The 18,895-nt window shown below is 43.2% G+C and overlaps 1 protein-coding gene across 1 annotated transcript; it reads right to left on the bottom strand.

The window, feature by feature from the left end:
- Nucleotides 1–949: 949 nt before the first annotated feature.
- On the bottom strand, nucleotides 950–18,747 carry LOC121576850 (furin-like). The gene is made up of 12 exons (XM_041890389.2): nucleotides 18,231–18,747; nucleotides 18,011–18,115; nucleotides 17,812–17,907; nucleotides 17,523–17,645; nucleotides 3,998–4,074; nucleotides 3,789–3,877; nucleotides 3,507–3,679; nucleotides 3,146–3,358; nucleotides 2,099–2,199; nucleotides 1,889–1,992; nucleotides 1,474–1,591; nucleotides 950–1,096 (listed from the first exon to the last, which is right to left on the bottom strand). The coding sequence occupies exons 1-12, from the start codon at nucleotides 18,354–18,356 to the stop codon at nucleotides 1,012–1,014; spliced, it is 1,410 nt and encodes a 469-aa protein (XP_041746323.2). The 5' UTR covers nucleotides 18,357–18,747; the 3' UTR covers nucleotides 950–1,011.
- Between the last annotated feature and the right edge of the window lie 148 nt (nucleotides 18,748–18,895).

Genomic DNA, 18,895 nt, shown 5'->3' with positions numbered 1-18,895 from the left:
GTTGCATACTGAAACCCTGATACTTCACCATTATGCCGTATGTATAATATTTATTCTACCTTATGACAACAGTGTGTATATGCTTTCCTACTTTATGTATTTTTTATTTCTTTTTCTTTTTCTGGGGTTGGGGGTAGATCAACTTCCATCAATGTAATTGTCTGCATCATTTCCAATCCCTCAAATGTTTTTGTAAATATACATACAGTGAGGGAAAAAAGTATTTGATCCCCTGCTGATTTTGTACGTTTGCCCACTGACAAAGAAATTATCAGTCTATAATTTTAATGGTAGGTTTATTTGAACAGTGAGAGACAGAATAACAACAAAAATCCAGAAAACGCATGTAATAAATGTTATAAATTGATTTGCATTTTAATGAGGGAAATAAGTATTTGACCCCTCTGCAAAACATGACTTAGTACTTGGTGGCAAAACCCTTGTTGGCAATCACAGAGGTCAGACGTTTCTTGTGGTTGGCCACCAGGTTTGCACACATCTCAGGAGGTATTTTGTCCCACTCCTCTTTGCAGATCTTCTCCAAGTCATTAAGGTTTCGAGGCTGACGTTTGGCAACTCGAACCTTCAGCTCCCTCCACAGATTTTCTATGGGATTAAGGTCTGGAGACTGGCTTGGCCACTCCAGGACCTTAATGTGCTTCTTCTTGAGCCACTCCTTTGTTGCCTTGGCCGTGTGTTTTGGATCATTGTCACGCTGGAATACCCATTCACGACCCATTTTCAATGCCCTGGCTGAGGGAAGGAGGTTCTCACCCAAGATTTGACGGTACATGGCCCCGTCCATCGTCCCTTTGATGCAGTGAAGTTGTCCTGTCCCCTTAGTAGAAAAACACCCCCAAAGCACAATGTTTCCACCTCCATGTTTGACGGTGGGGATGGTGTTCTTGGGGTCATAGGCAGCATTCCTCCTCCTCCCAACACGGCGAGTTGAGTTGATGCCAAATAGCTCGATTTTGGTCTCATCTGACCACAACTGTAGGTCAGTGTAGGTCAGTGTAAGACGGGCCTGGATGTGCTCCAGAGACAGAATCCAGCTTTCACATTCCACCTCAATGTCAGTTTCCTGCGGAGTTCACTGTCAGACAGACAGAGCATCAGGTTTAACAAATCTAACTGGCCAAGTTGGTATTATGAATTAGTGGAATTACTTTATTAGTGGTGGCTGGTGGGAGGAGCTATAGGACGGCCTCATTGTAATGGCTGGAATGGAATGGTATCAAACACCGCACATATGGAAATCACGTTTGACTACGTTCCATGTATTGCATCCCAGCCATTACAATGAGCCCGTCCTATAGCTCCTCCCACCAGCCTCCACTTCTGTTCATGCTCAAGAAAATCTGAATATCATGTTTATGTTTACTGTAAACCGCTGTAGAACACACTGATAAGTGGCTGTTTTCCTACTAACTATCCATAAGTGAGATGAAAGGGCAAGGGTGTTTTCCTTACATGGCTCTGGTAATGAGGTCAATGGTGCATTTCCTTTTAGGTCTGACTGCTTTCCATTTACTGGCCAAGTCCACAAGTCTCCCTGCATCCAGTAGCCCATATCCATAGTAATGGCTGACTACAATAAAGCAAATCAGGTGTATGATGTTATAGCTGCGTTTTCACAGGAGCCCTATTCTTATATTTTTTCCACTAATTGGTCTTTTGACCAATCACATCAGATCTTTTTCAGAGCGGATCTGATTGGTCAAAAGACCAATTAGTGAAAATAATATCAGAATTGGGCTGACTGTCTAAACGCAGCCCAGTTCACTAATTCCAACTCAATTTCAGGCCCTACAGTCTAGCAAATCACATCAAAGTTTCCCTAAATGGTCAACTACCTAACTCTAGAAGGTAGTGCTTTGTGTCTCACCAGGTCTTCCGACACCATTGGTCCGCCAATCATGCGTTTGAAGATCTGCCGGTCTAGATGCTCGCACCACGAGGTGTTGCACATCACGCCAGTTAAGTGTCGGGCTGTGAGAGAAGTTGGGATATTATCATCTTTCTCGATGACACAAAGCCTCAAACTTACAACAAATAGGTTATTGAGTTACAGGTACAGAGACAAGGGAATGGTTACTTTGCCTCCAGAGCCAGTGCAATGATCCCAGCAGCCAGAGGGGCAGAGGCAGAGGTCCCAGTATGGTCTGAGGTGCAAGACTGATGCAGGTCGGTGGTGACCTGAAAGGGAAACAACATCTAGGTATTTTGTTGAGGCTTTGCTTACTGTCAGAGGAAGGCCCTAAAAATTGTCAGACTCCAGCCACCCTAGTCATGGACTGTTCTCTCTGCTACCACACGGTAAGCGGTACCGGAGCGCCAAGTCTAGGTCCAAAAGGCTTCTTAACAGCTTCTACCCCCAATCCATAAGACTCCTGAACAGCTAATCATGGCTACCCGGACTATTTGCATTGTCCCCCCCACCCCCTCTTTTACGCTGCTGCTACTCTGTTTATTATTTACATTTACATTTTAGTCATTTAGCAGACGCTCTTATCCAGAGCGACTTACAGGAGCAATTAGGGTTAAGTGCCTTGCTCAAGGGCACATTTACGTCATTTAGCAGACGCTCTTATCCAGAGCGACTCACCAATTGGTGCGTTCACCCTATAGCCAGTGGGATAACCACTTTAACTCTACCCACATGTACATATTACCCCAATTACCTCGACTAACTCTGTACCGGTACCCCCTGTATATAGCCTCCCTACTGTTATTTTATTTTACTGCTGCTCTTTAATTATTTGCTATTTTTATTTTTTACTTATCTATTTTTTACTTAACATTTTTTTTCTTCTTAAAACTGCATTATTGGTTAAGGGCTTGTAAGTAAGCATTTCACTGTAAGGTCTACACCTGTTGTTTTCGGCGCATGTGGCAAATAAAATGTGATTTCATTTGTTGCTGTAGATGGTAAATGTGAGATAAATATAGACCTTTTTCAAGTTCCACACGTCTTCAGCAGCCTTTTGCATTTATGTGACTACTTTTTAAGCATGATTAATCTAAAGCTAAACTAGTCAAAGATTTAACAGAATGCTTTGTCACTCTAAATGCATATTTTAAAAGAAATTATATGAATGTTGAAAACACTAACATGGGATGAGTTGGGGAAAAAGACACTTACAATTCTGCGGTGATGAAAGCTGCCACCACTGTAGGTAGTTGTTAGAATGGCAGAGCAGGGTTCACTGTAGAAGGGCAGAGTTCCCCTCTCAGTGGTACTACCAACAGACAACGTGTAAATGCTATTGGTGTAGCCATCGCAGTTGCAGTTGTCAAAGCTGGCGCCCCCATTGCCTGAAGCCCAGATGTAAATGGAACCCAAGCCACCTCGGCCCTGTAAGGTATTGAATGTGTTTAAGACTCATTGTATGATCTTACTGCTCTAGTTGCCATGCCGATTACATTGTTTCACCTTATCTAACAAAATTGACAATACTGATGAAACAGGTAATATAGGATGACCGGTACAAGTTGTGCCATACATTGGTAATGCCTCTGATAAAGGCTTCTTGGGCTAATGTGTTTGGCCCCTCCAAATTCGTCCCCAAATCTTCAGGTCCCCAGCTAGAGCTGTAGATGTCAATGTGCTGCTGATTGAAATGTAAGGACATGGCTTCTATCAGGTCAGTCACTTGTCCATCCAACATCCGAACTCCTGGACAAAACAGAAAAGGCCAGGATGAAAATGAAAGCAGGATAATTACCGTACTGTTCTGTATGCTATTAACAGAGAGAGAATGAGTGAATGTATGGGTAATACTTGCCTCCGATCTTGGCCTGATATGCCACTCCAACCCCACACACTCCATTATTTGCCACCGCTGCCACCACCCCAGCACACCGTGTTCCATGCCTATGGAGCAGAGGACAAAAGGGGTTCATCCATTCAGAATGTCGTCACATAGTTCCCTTCATACATGCTACATTATATAATATCTTGCATTAAAATCCTAATAACATCACATCAAATTACCTCTTCGGTCTGGTCAGAGAGTATTGAGTGTCTGGGTTGGGGTCATTATCATTCATGTCATAGCTAGCCTGTGGATCCTCCAGGTACAATGCAATACATTAGGTCTTTATAAGGATAATTTGCCACTTGTCTTTTTTTATTTTTTTATAATATTTTATTTGTCTTTTTCAACAACAAAACATTTACACCAAATACTAACATACACATACGAACAACAACTTACAGACGCACATAAACAACGACTACATCTCCTCTGGCCAGACCTGCATGCTCACACCTCCATCCCTAGTGCCTGCATTAATGTTTGCCACATGGCCTTAAATTGTACCGATTTGTTTTTCTTGGTCGCCCATGCTATTTCAATAATTAGATTTTTCCATTGTGTTAATGACTAACAAATCACAATCATGTGCCTACAATATTAATCTTAATAAGCAAAGCAGTCAGAAGCTGATTATTCAGTCAACCTTTTTATCTGTTCTTGATTATGGTGATATTATTTATCAAATTGAAGCTGCTACTAATCTTAAACCTTCGGATGTCATCTACCATTGTGCCCTTCGGTTTGTTACAGGTGACTGTTTTGATACGCATCACTGCATCCTGTATCAATAGGTTGGCTGGACTTTGTTAAAGACCTGTACAGTGAGGGAAAAAAGTATTTGATCCCCTGCTGATTTTGTACGTTTGCCCACTGACAAAGAAATGATCAGTCTATAATTTTAATGGTAGGTTTATTTGAACTGTGAGAGACAGAATAACAACAAAAAAATCCAGAAAAATGCATGTCAAAAATGTTATAAATTGATTTGCATTTTAATGAGGGAAATAAGCATTTGACCCCATCTCAATCAGAAAGATTTCTGGCTCCCAGGTGTCTTTTATACAGGTAACGAGCTGAGATTAGGAGCACACTCTTAAAGGGAGTGCTCCTAATCTCAGCTTGTTACCTGTATAAAAGACACCTGTCCACAGAAGCAATCAATCAATCAGATTCCAAACTCTCCACCATGGCCAAGACCAAAGTGCTCTCCAAGGATGTCAGTGACAAGATTGTAGACCTACACAAGGCTGGAATGGGCTACAAGACCATCGCCAAGCAGCTTGGTGAGAAGGTGACAACAGTTGGTGCGATTATTCGCAAATGGAAGAAACTCAAAATAACTGTCAATCTCCCTCGGCCTGGGGCTCCATGCAAGATCTCACCTCGTGGAGTTGCAATGATCATGAGAACGGTGAGGAATCAGCCCAGAACTACACGGGAGGATCTTGTCAATGATCTCAAGGCAGCTGGGACCATAGTCAACAAGAAAACATTTGGTAACACACTATGCCGTGAAGGACTGAAATCCTGCAGCGCCTGCAAGGTCCCCCTGCTCAAGAAAGCACTTATACAGGGCCGTCTGAAGTTTGCCAATGAACATCTGAATGATTCAGAGGAGAACTGGGTGAAAGTGTTGTGGTCAGATGAGACCAAAATGGAACTCTTTGGCATCAACTCAACTCGCCGTGTTTGGAGGAGGAGGAATGCTGTCTATGACCCCAAGAACACCATCCCTACCGTCAAACATGGAGGTGGAAACATTATGCTTTGGGGGTGTTTTTCTGCTAAGGGGACAGGACAACTTCACCGCATCAAAGGGACGATGGACGGGGCCATGTACCGTCAAATCTTGGGTGAGAACCTCCTTCCCTCAGCCAGGACATTGAAAATGGGTCGTGGATGGGTATTCCAGCATGACAATGACCGAAAACACATGGCCAAGGCAACAAAGGAGTGGCTCAAGAAGAAGCACATTAAGGTCCTGGAGTGGCCTAGCCAGTCTCCAGACCTTAATTCCATAGAAAATCTGTGGAGGGAGCTGAAGGTTCGAGTTGCCAAACGTCAGCCTCGAAACCTTAATGACTTGGAGAAGATCTGCAAAGAGGAGTGGAACAAAATCCCTCCTGAGATGTGTGAAAACCTGGTGGCCAACTACAAGAAACGTCTGACCTCTGTGATTGCCAACAAGGGTTTTGCCACCAAGTACTAAGTCTTGTTTTGCAGAGGGGTCAAATACTTATTTCCCTAATTAAAATGCAAATCAATTTATTAAAACATGCGTTTTTCTGGATTTTTTTGTTATTTTTAGTTATTCTTTATTTTTACTATTTTCTACATTGTAGAATAATAGTGAAGACATCAAAACTATGAAATAACACATATGGAATCATGTAGTAACCAAAAAGGTGTTAAACAAATCAACATATTTTAGATTCTTCAAAGTAGCCAGCCTTTGCCTTGATGACAGCTTTGCACACTCTTGGCAAAGGATCTTGAAGGAGTTAACACATATGCTGAGCACTTGATGGCTGCATTTCCTTCACTCTGCGGTCCAACTCATTCCAAACTATCTCAATTGGGTTGAGGTTGGGTGATTGTGGAGGCCATGTCATCTGATGCAGCACTCCATCACTCTCCTTCTTCGTCAAATAGCGCTTACACAGCCTGGAGGTGTGTTGGGTCATTGTCCTGTTGAAAAACAAATGATAGTCCCACTAAGCGCAAACCAGATGGGATGGTGTATCGCTGCAGAATGCTGTGGTAGCCATGCTGGTTAGTGTGCCTTGAATTCTAAATAAATCCCAGAGAGTGTCACCAGCAAAGCACCCCCACACCTCCTCCTCCATGCTTCATGGTGGGAACTACACATGCGGAGATCATCCGTTCACCTACTCTGCGTCTCACAAAGACACGCCGGTTGGAACCAAAAACCTCAAATTTGGACTCATCAGACCAAAGGACAGATTTCCACCGGTCTATTGTCCATTGCTCGTGTTTCTTGGCTCAAGCAAGTCTCTTCTTCGACCATGAAGGCCTGATTCATGCAGTCTCCTCTGAACAGTTGATGTTGATGTGTCTGTTACTTGAACTCTCTGAAGCATTTATTTGGGCTGCAATTTCTGAGGCTGGTAACGCTAATGAACTTATCCTCTGCAGCAGAGGTAACTCTGGGTCTTCCTTTCCTGTGGCGGTCCTTATGCGAGCCAGTTTCATCATAGCGCTTGATGGTTTTTGCGACTGCACTTGAAGAAACTTTCAAAGTTCTTGAAATGTTCTGGATTGACTGACCTTCATATCTTAAAGTAATGATGGACTGTCGTTTCTCTTTGCTTATTTGAGCTGTTCCTGCCATAATATGGACTTGGTCTTTTACCAAATAAGGCTATCTTCTGTATACCCTCCCTACCTTGTCACAACACAACTGACTAGCTCAAACGCATTAAGAAGGAAAGAAATTCCACAAATTAACTTTTAACAAAGCACACCTGTTAATTGAAATGAATTCCAGGTGACTACCTCATGGAGCTGGTTGAGAGAATGCCAAGAGTGTGCAAAGCTGTCATCAATGCAAAGGGTGGCTCCTTTGAAGAATCTCAAATAACATATTTTGATTTGTTTAACACTTTTTTGGTTACTACATGATTCCATATGTGTTATTTCATAGTTTTGATGTCTTCACTATTATTGTACAATAATAGTAAAAATAAAGAAAAACCCTGGAATGAGTAGGTGTGTCCAAACTTTTGACTGGTACTGTATATACAATTGAAGTCGGAAGTTTACATACACTTAGGTTGGAGTTATTAAAACTCATTTTTCAACCACTCCACACATTTCTTGTTAACAAACTATAGTTTTGGCAAGTCCGTTAGGACATCTACTTTGTGCATGACAGAAGTAATTTTTCCAAAAATTGTTTACAGACAGATTATTTCACTTATAATTCACTGTATCAATCAATTTTCAATCAATTTTATTTTATATAGCCCTTCTTACATCAGCTAATATCTCGAAGTGCTGTACAGAAACCCAGCCTAAAACCCCAAACAGCTAGTAATGCAGGTGTAGAAGCACGGTGGCTAGGAAAAACTCCCTAGAAAGGCCAAAACCTAGGAAGAAACCTAGAGAGGAACCAGGCTATGAGGGGTGGCCAGTCCTCTTCTGGCTGTGCCGGGTGGAGATTATAACAGAACCATGCCAAGATGTTCAAAAATGTTCATAAGTGACAAGCATGGTCAAATAATAATCAGGAATAAATCTCAGTTGGCTTTTCATAGCCGATCATTAAGAGTTGAAAACAGCAGGTCTGGGACAGGTAGGGGTTCCATAACCGCAGGCAGAACAGTTGAAACTGGAATAGCAGCAAGGCCAGGCGGACTGGGGACAGCAAGGAGTCACCACGGCCGGTAGTCCCGACGTATGGTCCTAGGGCTCAGGTCTCTCAGTTGGCTTTTCATAGCCGATCATTAAGAGTTGAAAACAGCAGGTCTGGGACAGGTAGGGGTTTCGTAACCGCAGGCAGAACAGTTGAAACTGGAATAGCAGCAAGGCCAGGCGGACTGGGGACAGCAAGGTGTCATCATGCCCGGTAGTCCTGACGTATGGTCCTAGGGCTCAGGTTCTCAGAGAGAAAGAGAGAACGAGAGAATTAGAGAGAGCATACTTAAATTCACACAGGACACTGGATAAGACAGGAGAAGTACTCCAGGTATAACCAACTAACCCCAGCCCCCCGACACATAAACTACTGCAGCATAAATACTGGAGGCTGAGACAGGAGCGGTCCGGAGACACTGTGGCCCCATCCGAAGAAACCCCCGGACAGGGCCAAACAGGAAGGATATAACCCCACCCACTCTGCCAAAGCACAGCCCCCGCACCACTAGAGGGATATCCTCAACCACCAACTTACAATCCTGAGACAAGGCCGAGTATAGCCCACAGAGGTCTCCACCACAGCACAAACCAAGGGGGGCGCCAACCCAGACAGGAAGATCACGTCAGTAACTCAACCCACTCAAGTGACGCACCCCTCCCAGGGACGGCATGAAAGAGCACCAGCAAGCCAGTGACTCAGCCCCTGCAACAGGGTTAGAGGCAGAGAACCCCAGTGGAGAGGGGAACCGGCCCGGCAGAGACAGCAAGGGCTGTTCGTTGCTCCAGAGCCTTTCCGTTCACCTTCACACTCCTGGGCCAGACTACACTCAATCATATGACCTACTGAAGAGATAAGTCTTCAGTAAAGACTTAAAGGTTGAGACCGAGTCTGCGTCTCTCACATGGGTAGGCAGACTGTTCCATAAAAATGGAGATCTATAGGAGAAAGCCCTGCCTCCCGCTGTTTGCTTAGAAATTCTAGGGACAATTAGGAGGCCTGCGTCTTGTGACCGTAGCGTACGTATTGGTATGTACGGCAGGACCAACTCGGAAAGATAGGTAGGAGCAAGCCCATGTAACGCTTTATAGGTTAACAGTAAAACCTTGAAATCAGCCCTTGCCTTAACAGGAAGCCAGTGTAGGGAAGCTAGCACTGGAGTAATATGATCACATTTCTTGGTTCTAGTCAGGATTCTAGCAGCCGTATTTAGCACTAACTGAAGTTTATTTAGTGCTTTATCCGGGGTAGCCGGAAAGTAGAGCATTGCAGTAGTCTAACCTAGAAGTAACAAATGCATGGATTAATTTTTCTGCATCATTTTTGGACAGAAAATTTCTGATTTTTGCAATGTTACGTAGATGGAAAAAAGCTGTCCTTGAAACAGTCTTGATATGTTCGTCAAAAGAGAGATCAGGGTCAAGAGTAACGCCGAGGTCCTTCACAGTTTTATTTGAGACGACTTTACAACCATCAAGATGAATTGTCAGATTTAACAGAAGATCTCTTTGTTTCTTGGGACCTAGAACAAGCATCTCTGTTTTGTCCGAGTTTAAAAGTAGAAAGTTTTCAGCCATCCACTTCCTTATGTCTGAAACACAGGCTTCTAGCGAGGGCAATTTTGGGGCTTCACCATGTTTCATTGAAATGTACAGCTGTGTGTCATCCGCATAGCAGTGAAAGTTAACATTATGTTTTCGAATAACATCCCCAAGAGGTAAAATATATAGTGAAAACAATAGTGGTCCTAAAACGGAACCTTGAGGAACACCGAAATGTACAGTTGATTTGTCGGAGGACAGACCATTCACAGAGACAAACTGATATCTTTCCGACAGGTAAGATCTAAACCAGGCCAGAACTTGTCCGTGTAGACCAATTTGGGTTTCCAGTCTCTCCAAAAGAATGTGGTGATCGATGGTGTCAAAGGCAGCACTAAGGTCTAGTAGCACGAGGACAGATGCAGAGCCTCGGTCTGATGCCATTAAAAGGTCATTTACCACCTTCACAAGTGCAGTCTCAGTGCTATGATGGGGTCTAAAACCAGACTGAAGCATTTCGTATACATTGTTTGTCTTCAGAAAGGCAGTGAGTTGCTGCGCAACAGCTTTTTCTAAAATTTTTGAGAGGAATGGAAGATTCGATATAGGCCGATAGTTTTTATATTTTCCGGGTCAAGGTTTGGCTTTTTTCAAGAGAGGCTTTATCACTGCCACTTTTAGTGAGTTTGGTACACATCCGGTGGATAGAGAGCTGTTTATTATGTTCAACATAGGAGGGCCAAGCACAGGAAGCAGCTCCTTCAGCAGTTTAGTAGGAATAGGATCCAGTATGCAGCTTGAAGGTTTAGAGGCCATGATTATTTTCATCATTGTGTCAAGAGATATAGTACTAAAACACTTAAGTGTCTCTCCCGATCCCAGGCCCTCGCAGAGCTGTGCAGATCCAGGACAGCTAAGCCCTGGAGGAATACGCAGATTCAAAGAGGAGTCCGTAATTTGCTTTCTAATGGTCATGATCTTTTCCTCAAAGAAGTTCATGAATTTATTACTGCTGAAGTGAAAGCCATCCTCTCTTGGGGAATGCTGCTTTTAGTTAGCTTTGCAACAGTATCAAAAAGAAATTTTGGATTGTTCTTATTTTCCTCGATTAAGTTGGAAAAGTAGGATGATCGAGCAGCAGTGAGGGCTCTTCGGTACTGCACGGTACTGTCTTTCCAAGCTAGTCGGAAGACTTCCAGTTTGGTGTGGCGCCATTTCCGTTCCAATTTCCTGGAAGCTTGCTTCAAAGCTCGGGTATTTTCTGTATACCAGGGAGCTAGTTTCTTATGACAAATGTTTTTCGTTTTTAGGGGTGCAACTGCATCTAGGGTATTGCGCAAGGTTAAATTGAGTTCCTCAGTTAAGTGGTTAACTGATTTTTGTCCTCTGACGTCCTTGGGTAGGCAGAAGGAGTCTGGAAGGGCATCAAGGAATTTTTGTGTTGTCTGAGAATTTATAGCACGACTTTTGATGCTCCTTGGTTGGGGTCTGAGCAGATTATTTGTTGCGATTGCAAACGTAATAAAATGGTGGTCCGATAGTCCAGGATTTTGTGGAAAAACATTAAGATCTACAACATTTATTCCATGGGACAAAACTAGGTCCAGAGTATGACTGTGGCAGTGAGTAGGTCCAGAGACATGTTGGACAAAACCCACTGAGTCGATGATGGCTCCGAAAGACTTTTGGAGTGGGTCTGTGGACTTCTCCATGTGAATATTAAAATCACCAAAAATTAGAATATGATCTGCTATGACTACAAGGTCTGATAGGAATTCAGGAAACTCAGAGAGGAACGCTGTATATGGCCCAGGAGGCCTGTAAACAGTAGCTATAAAAAGTGATTGAGTAGGCTGCATAGATTTCATGACTAGAAGCTCAAAAGACGAAACGCCATTTTTTTTTTGTAAATTGAAATTTGCTATCGTAAATGTTAGCAACACCTCCGCCTTTGCGGGATGCACGGGGAATATGGTCACTAGTGTAACCAGGAGGTGAGGCCTCATTTAACACAGCAAATTCATCAGGCTTAAGCCATGTTTCAGTCAGGCCAATCACATCAAGATTATGATCAGTGATTAGTTCATTGACTATGACTGCCTTTGAAGTGAGGGATCTAACATTAAGTAACCCTATTTTGAGATGTGAGGTATCACGATCTCTTTCAATAATGGCAGGAATGGAGGAGGTCTTTATCCTAATAAGATTGCTAGGGTGAACACCGCCATGTTTAGTTTTGCCCAACCTAGGTCGAGGCACAGACACAGTCTCAATGGGTATGGCTGAGCTGACTACACTGACTGTGCTATTGGCAGACTCCACTAAGCTGGCAGGTTGGCTAACAGCCTGCTGCCTGGCCTGCACCCTATTTCACTGTGGGGCTAGAGGAGTTAGAGCCCTATCTATGTTGGTAGATAAGAGGAGAGCACCCCTCCAGCTAGGATGGAGTCCGTCACTCCTCAGCAGGTCAGGCTTGATCCTGTTTGTGGTTGAGTCCCAGAAAGAGGGCCAATTATCCACAAATTCTATCTTTTGGGAGGGGCAGAAAACAGTTTTCAACCAGCGATTGAGTGCTGAGACTCTGCTGTAGAGCTCGTCACTTCCCCTAACTGGGAGGGGGCCAGAGACAATTACTCGATGCCGACACATCTTTCTAGCTGATTTACACGCTGAAGCTATGTTGCACTTGGTGACCTCTGACTGTTTCATCCTAACATCGTTGGTGCCGACGTGGATAACAATATCTCTATACTCTCTACACTCGCCAGTTTTAGCTTTAGCCAGCACCATCTTTAGATTAGCCTTAACGTCGGTAGCCCTGCCCCCTGGTAAACAGTGTATGATCGCTGGGTGATTCGTTTTAAGTCTAATACTGCGGGTAATGGAGTCGCCAATGACTAGGGTTTTCAATTTGTCAGAGCTAATGGTGGGAGCCTTCGGGCGTCTCAGACCCCGTAACGGGAGGAGTAGAGACAAGAGAAGACTCAGACTCAGACTCCGACTCGCTACATAATGGGGAAAACCGGTTGAAAGTTTCTGTCGGCTGAATGAGCGACACCGGTTGAGCATTCCAACAGTATTTCCCTCCAGAAGCCATGAGAAAGTTGTCCGGCTGCGGGGACTGTGCGGGGGGGATTTATACTAACGTTACTATCTGTACTTACTGGTGGCACAGACGCTGTTTCTTCCTTTCCTACACTGAAATTACCCTTGCCTAACGATTGCGTCTGAAGCTGGGCTTGTAGCACAGCTATTCTCGCCGTAAGGCGATCGTTCTCCTGTATATTATGAGTACAGCGACTGCAATTAGAAGACATCATGTTAATGTTACTACTTAGCTTCGGCTGTTGAAGATGTTGACGAACCATGTCCAGATAAAGCGTCCGGAGTGAAAAAGTTGAATAAGGGAAAAAAGTTGATGGAAAAAAGGAAAATAAAGTAAAGTAAAGTAAAGTTGGCAGCAAAAACGCACAGGAAAATGACTCTTCTGTCTCGGGATAAAACGTCCGGGGTGAAAAAGTTTAACGAAAAAAGATGAGTGAGGACAAAACTAAAAAGTTGGTAAATTTGTTGAACACAGAGATTGATTAAACGTTTATTAAAAGTAAAACGTGAATAGTTTGGCAGGTAGCCAAGTAGCAACAAACAGCACAGCAGCACGGAGACAATGCGGAAGCGAGACGGAAGTCACATGCAGTCTGATGTCAAATTGGTCACAATTGTAGTGGGTCAGAAATGTACATACACTAAATTGACTGCCTTTAAACAGCTTGGAAAATTCAAAAAAATGTCATGGCTTTAGAAGCTTCTGATAGGCTAATTGATATCATTTGTCAATTGGAGGTGTACCTGTTGATGTACAGTGGGGAAAAAAGTATTTAGTCAGCCACCAATTGTGCAAGTTCTCCCACTTAAAAAGATGAGAGAGGCCTGTAATTTTCATCATAGGTACACGTCAGCTATGACAGACAAAATGAGAATTTTTTTTCCAGAAAATCACATTGAAGGATTTTTTATGAATTTATTTGCAAATTATGGTGGAAAATAAGTATTTGGTCATCTACAAACAAGCAAGATTTCTGGCTCTCACAGACCTGTAACTTCTTCTTTAAGAGGCTCCTCTGTCCTCCACTCGTTACCTGTATTAATGGCACCTGTTTGAACTTGTTATCAGTATAAAAGACACCCGTCCACAACCTCAAACAGTCACACTCCAAACTCCACTATGGCCAAGACCAAAGAGCTGTCAAAGGACACCAGAAACAAAATTGTAGACCTGCACCAGGCTGGGAAGACTGAATCTGCAATAGGTAAGCAGTTTGGTTTGAAGAAATCAACTGTGGGAGCAATTATTAGGAAATGGAAGACATTCAAGACCACTGATAATCTCCCTCGATCTGGGGCTCCACGCAAGATCTCACCCCGTGGGGTCAAAATGATCACAAGAATGGTGAGCAAAAATCCCAGAACCACACAGGGGGACCTAGTGAATGACCTGCAGAGAGCTGGGACCAAAGTAACAAAGCCTACCATCAGTAACACACTACGCCGCCAGGGACTCAAATCCTGCAGTGCAAGACGTGTCCCCCTGCTTAAGCCAGTACATGTCCAGGCCCGTCTGAAGTTTGCTAGAGTGCATTTGGATGATCCAGAAGAGGATTGGGAGAATGTCAGATGAAACCAAAATATAACTTTTTGGTAAAAACTCAACTCGTCGTGTTTGGAAGACAAAGAATGCTGAGTTGCATCCAAAGAACACCATACCTACTGTGAAGCATGGGGGTGGAAACATCATGCTTTGGGGCTGTTTTTCTGCAAAGGGACCAGGACGACTGATCTGTGTAAAGGAAAGAATGAATGGGGCCATGTATCGTGAGATTTTGAGTGAAAACCTCCTTCCATCAGCAAGGGCATTGAATATGAAACGTGGCTGGGTCTTTCAGCATGACAATGATCCCAAACACACCGCCCGGGCAACGAAGGAGTGGCTTCGTAAGAAGTATTTCAAGGTCCTGGAGTGGCCTAGCCAGTCTCCTGATCTCAACCCCATAGAAAATCTTTGGAGGGAGTTGAAAGTCTGTGTTGCCCAGCGACAGCCCCAAAACATCACTGCTCTAGAGGAGATCTGCATGGAGGAATGGGCCAAAATAGCAGCAACAGTGTGTGAAAACCTTGTGAAGACTTACAGAAAACGTTTGACCTGTGTCATTGCCAACAAAGGGTATATAACAAAGTATTGAGAAACGTTTGTTATTGACCAAATACTTATTTTCCACCATAATTTGCAAATAAATTCATTAAAAATCCTATAATGTGATTTTCTGGATTTTTTTTCCTCATTTTGTCTGTCATAGTTGACGTGTACCTATGATGAAAATTACAGGCCTCTCTCATCTTTTTAAGTGGGAGAACTTGCACAATTGGTGGCTGACTAAATACTTTTTTTCCCCACTGTATTTCAAGGCCTACCTTCAAACTCGGTGCCTCTTTGCTTGACATCATGGGAAAATCAAAAGAAATCAGCCAAGACCTCAGAAAAAAATGTGTAGACCTCCACAAGTCTGGTTCATCTGTAGCTACCACGTTCATCTGTACAAACAATAGTACGCAAGTATAAACACCATGGGACCACGCAGCCGTCATACCGCTCAGGAAGGAGACGCGTTCTGTCTCCTAGAGCAGAACGTACTTTGGTGCGAAAAGTGCAAATCAATCCCAGAACAACAGCAAAGGACCTTGTGAAGATGCTGGAGGAAACAGGTACAAAAGTATCTATTTCCACTGTAAAACGAGTACTATATCGACATAAACTGAAAGGCCGCTCAGCAAGGAAGAAGCCACTGCTCCAAAACCGCCATAAAAAAGCCAGACTACGGTTTTGAGAAATGTCCTCTGGTCTGATGAAACAAAAATATAACTGTTTGGCCATAATGACCATCGTTATGTTTGGAGGAAAAAGGGGGTTGCTTGCAAGCCGAAGAACATCATCCCAACCGTGAAGCACGGGGGTGGCAGCATCATGCTATGGGGTGCTTTGCTGCTGGAGGGACTGGTGCACTTCACAAAATAGATGGCATCATGAGGAAGGAAAATTATGTGGATATATTGAAGCAACATCTCAAGACATCAGTCAGGAAGTTAAAGCTTGGTCGCAAATGGGTCTTCCAAATGGACAATGACCCCAAGCATACTTCCAAAGTTGTGGAAAATGGCTTAAGGACAACAAAGTCAAGGTATTGGAGTGGCCATCACAAAGCCCTGACCTCAATCCTATAGAAAATGTGTGGGCAGAACTGAAAAAGCGTGTGCGAGCAAGGAGGCCTACAAACCTGACTCAGTTACACCAGCTCTGTCAGGAGGAATGGGCCAAAATTCACCCAACTTATTGTGGGAAGCTTGTGGAAGGCTACCCGAAATGTTTGACCCAAGTTAAACAATTTAAAGGCAATGCTACCAAATACTAATTGAGTGTATGTAAACTTCTGACCCACTGGGAATGTGATGAAATAAATAAAAGCTGAAATAAATCATTCTCTCTACTATTATTCTGACATTTCACATTCTTAAAATATAGTGGTGATCCTAACTGACTTAAGACAGGGAATTTTTACTAGGATTAAATGTCAGGAATTGTGAAAAACTGAGTTTAGATGTATTTGGCTAAAGTGTATGTAAACTTCAGGCTTCAACTGTATATTAAAATACATAGAGTATAACGTGTATATTTCCCCCTTCTGATAACCAGGTGGCGAATCGCATCTCTGCATGTCTGGCAGACATATCAGTGTGGATGTCGGATCACCACCTCAAGATGAACCTCGGCAAGACGGAGCTGCTCTTCCTCCCGGGGAAGGACTGCCCGCTCCATGATCTCGCCATCACGGTTGACAACTCCATTGTGTCCTCCTCCCAGAGTGCAAAGAACTTTGGCATGACCCTGGACAACACTCTGTCGTTCTCCGCTAACATCAAAGCGGTGACCCGATCCTGCAGGTTCATGCTCTACAACATTCGCAGAGTACGACCCTACCTTACACAGAAAGCGGCACAGGTCCTAATCCAGGCACTTGTCATCTCCCGTCTGGATTACTGCAACTCGCTGTTGGCTGGGTTCCCTGCCTGTGCCATTAAACCCCTTAAACTTATCCAGAACGCAGCAGCCCATCTGGTGTTCAACCTTCCCAAGTTCTCTCATGTCACCCCGCTCCTCCGCACACTCCACTGGCTTCCAGTTGAGGCTCACATCTACTACAAGACCATGGTGCTTGCCATACGGAGCTGTGAGGGGAACGGCACCTCCTTACCTTCAGGCTCTGATCAGACCCTACACCCAAACGAGGGCACTACGTTCATCCACCTCTGGCCTGCTAGCTCCCCTACCTCTACAGAAGCACAGTTCCCGCTCAGCCCAGTCAAAGCTATTCACTGCTCTGGCACCCCAATGGTGGAACAAGCTCCCCCACGACGCCAGGACAGCGGAGTCACTGACCACCTTCCGGAGACACTTGAAACCCTACCTCTTTAAGGAATACCTGGAATAGTATAAAGTCATCGTTCTTCCCCCACCCCCCATCAAAAAAAAATATATATATATATATTTATTTTTTAATTGAACAAAAAAAAAAAAAACATTTCAAAATAGTTTTAAAAAAATCATAAGTTGAATGCACCAATATAATATGTAAGTCGCTCTAGATAAGAGTGTCTGCTAAATTATGTAAATGTAATATTTATATTGTATTATACAGGGCGCATTTGTTTTAAAAAATCATAATAATAACTCACATAATTTTCAGCAAGGTCTGGGTGGCTTGTCTCTAGGCCATCGTCTAAGATGGACACCACCACTCCTTTTCCTGTGTAGCCTCGAGCCCATGCAGCCACCACATTCTGATCAAAAGCCTCACTCTGGAAAAGCAGATTGAACAAAATATTTTTTCAGTTTTAAAACGGGGATAACCATATGTTTTCACTCATGGCAGAAAAACCTCAAACAGGCTGAACAAAAATCTAAAGAGCTTCCATTATGGAAATAAACTTCAAACAAAAATGAAAGCATAATGTTGACATATACCAGGTACCACTGCTGATTGAAAAATGGATCAGTTGGTGTTGTGAAAGAGTGCCTCCTCTTTCTACTCCTTCCAGATTGCTGTGCAAACCAAAGCACCTAAGAAACAGAAAGTACATAATTACACTCATTACAATAAGAGCAATGCTGGGACTGGTTATACCCGCCAACTTTGGATAGTATTGACCTATTGGCTATTCACCTTAGGGTCCATTTTGAGTCGAAGATTATGCAAATAGTGTGCCTGCAATGATTGTTTTGCCACCTGTCTTTGCTCCATATGGTAATAGTTGCCATCTGGAAATATCTACAAATATAATATGCCAGAAGAAATTAGCGAGTCATAATATGCCAAAAGATCTACATATAAAAATACAAGTCATTATATGACATAAATAAACAGTGAACTAACATTGTTTTACCTTTCCCAAGTTATGGAAACCATGCTTCTTTGCAATCTTGTTGATTTGTTCAGGAGTGCAATTCAAATGTTGAGCCCAACTGTTGGTGTAGATGACCTCGGCATAAATTGTGCACACATACAACATACACAAAAAGCAACTGATATAACTAATTCTGTCTGCTTTTTTAACTGTTCAGCTGATTCATTTTTGGTCATAGAGAAGCAACCCTTTCATTTTGCGTACTCTCATGTCTGCAACTTGATTTTAACTGATGTTGACAGTTTCATCACTAACGGTTGTAGCTTGACATTCGAATATGCCTACTACACGAGCATGAACAATAACTAGCAAATAGCTGTGCATTGTTTAGTCACTTTTGCATTGTGTAATGGGCATTGACAAGACTATGATTTGGATTGTCTAAACTGATCCCGGATCTGCTCTGAGCTACGTCTTACCCCATGGAGCCACTTGCAAATGAGAAATTAAATCAATAAGTTTTACTCATACTTTAGACATTTTTCTCTCCCTGTCAACCCAAAAATATATACCGGTAGGCCCCTATAATGAACTGCTATATTTATTTTAATGAATCCCTCGGACGTCCCAAACCAAAACCTAACACTAACCGTTTTAAATGTCAACTTCAAAGGGGTAGGGACGTCCCAAGGATCCCAGATAGC

Source organism: Coregonus clupeaformis, chromosome 11 (genome assembly GCF_020615455.1).
Source record: "Coregonus clupeaformis isolate EN_2021a chromosome 11, ASM2061545v1, whole genome shotgun sequence".
Classification (NCBI taxonomy): domain Eukaryota; kingdom Metazoa; phylum Chordata; class Actinopteri; order Salmoniformes; family Salmonidae; genus Coregonus; species Coregonus clupeaformis.
Note: the sequence above shows the minus strand (reverse complement) of the source record. Positions and strands in the feature narration are given on the sequence as shown.

Excerpts from the sequence above, each read along its gene's own strand:
- LOC121576850 (XM_041890389.2), bottom strand. The coding sequence starts at position 18,356 with ATGTTGTATGTGTGCACAATTTATGCCGAGGTCATCTACACCAACAGT. Across the intron at positions 18,116-18,230 it reads GTTTCCATAACTTGGGAAAG|ATATTTCCAGATGGCAACTA; the intron begins GTAAAACAATGT and ends TTATATTTGTAG. Across the intron at positions 17,646-17,811 it reads TCAATCAGCAGTGGTACCTG|AGTGAGGCTTTTGATCAGAA; the intron begins GTATATGTCAAC and ends CTGCTTTTCCAG.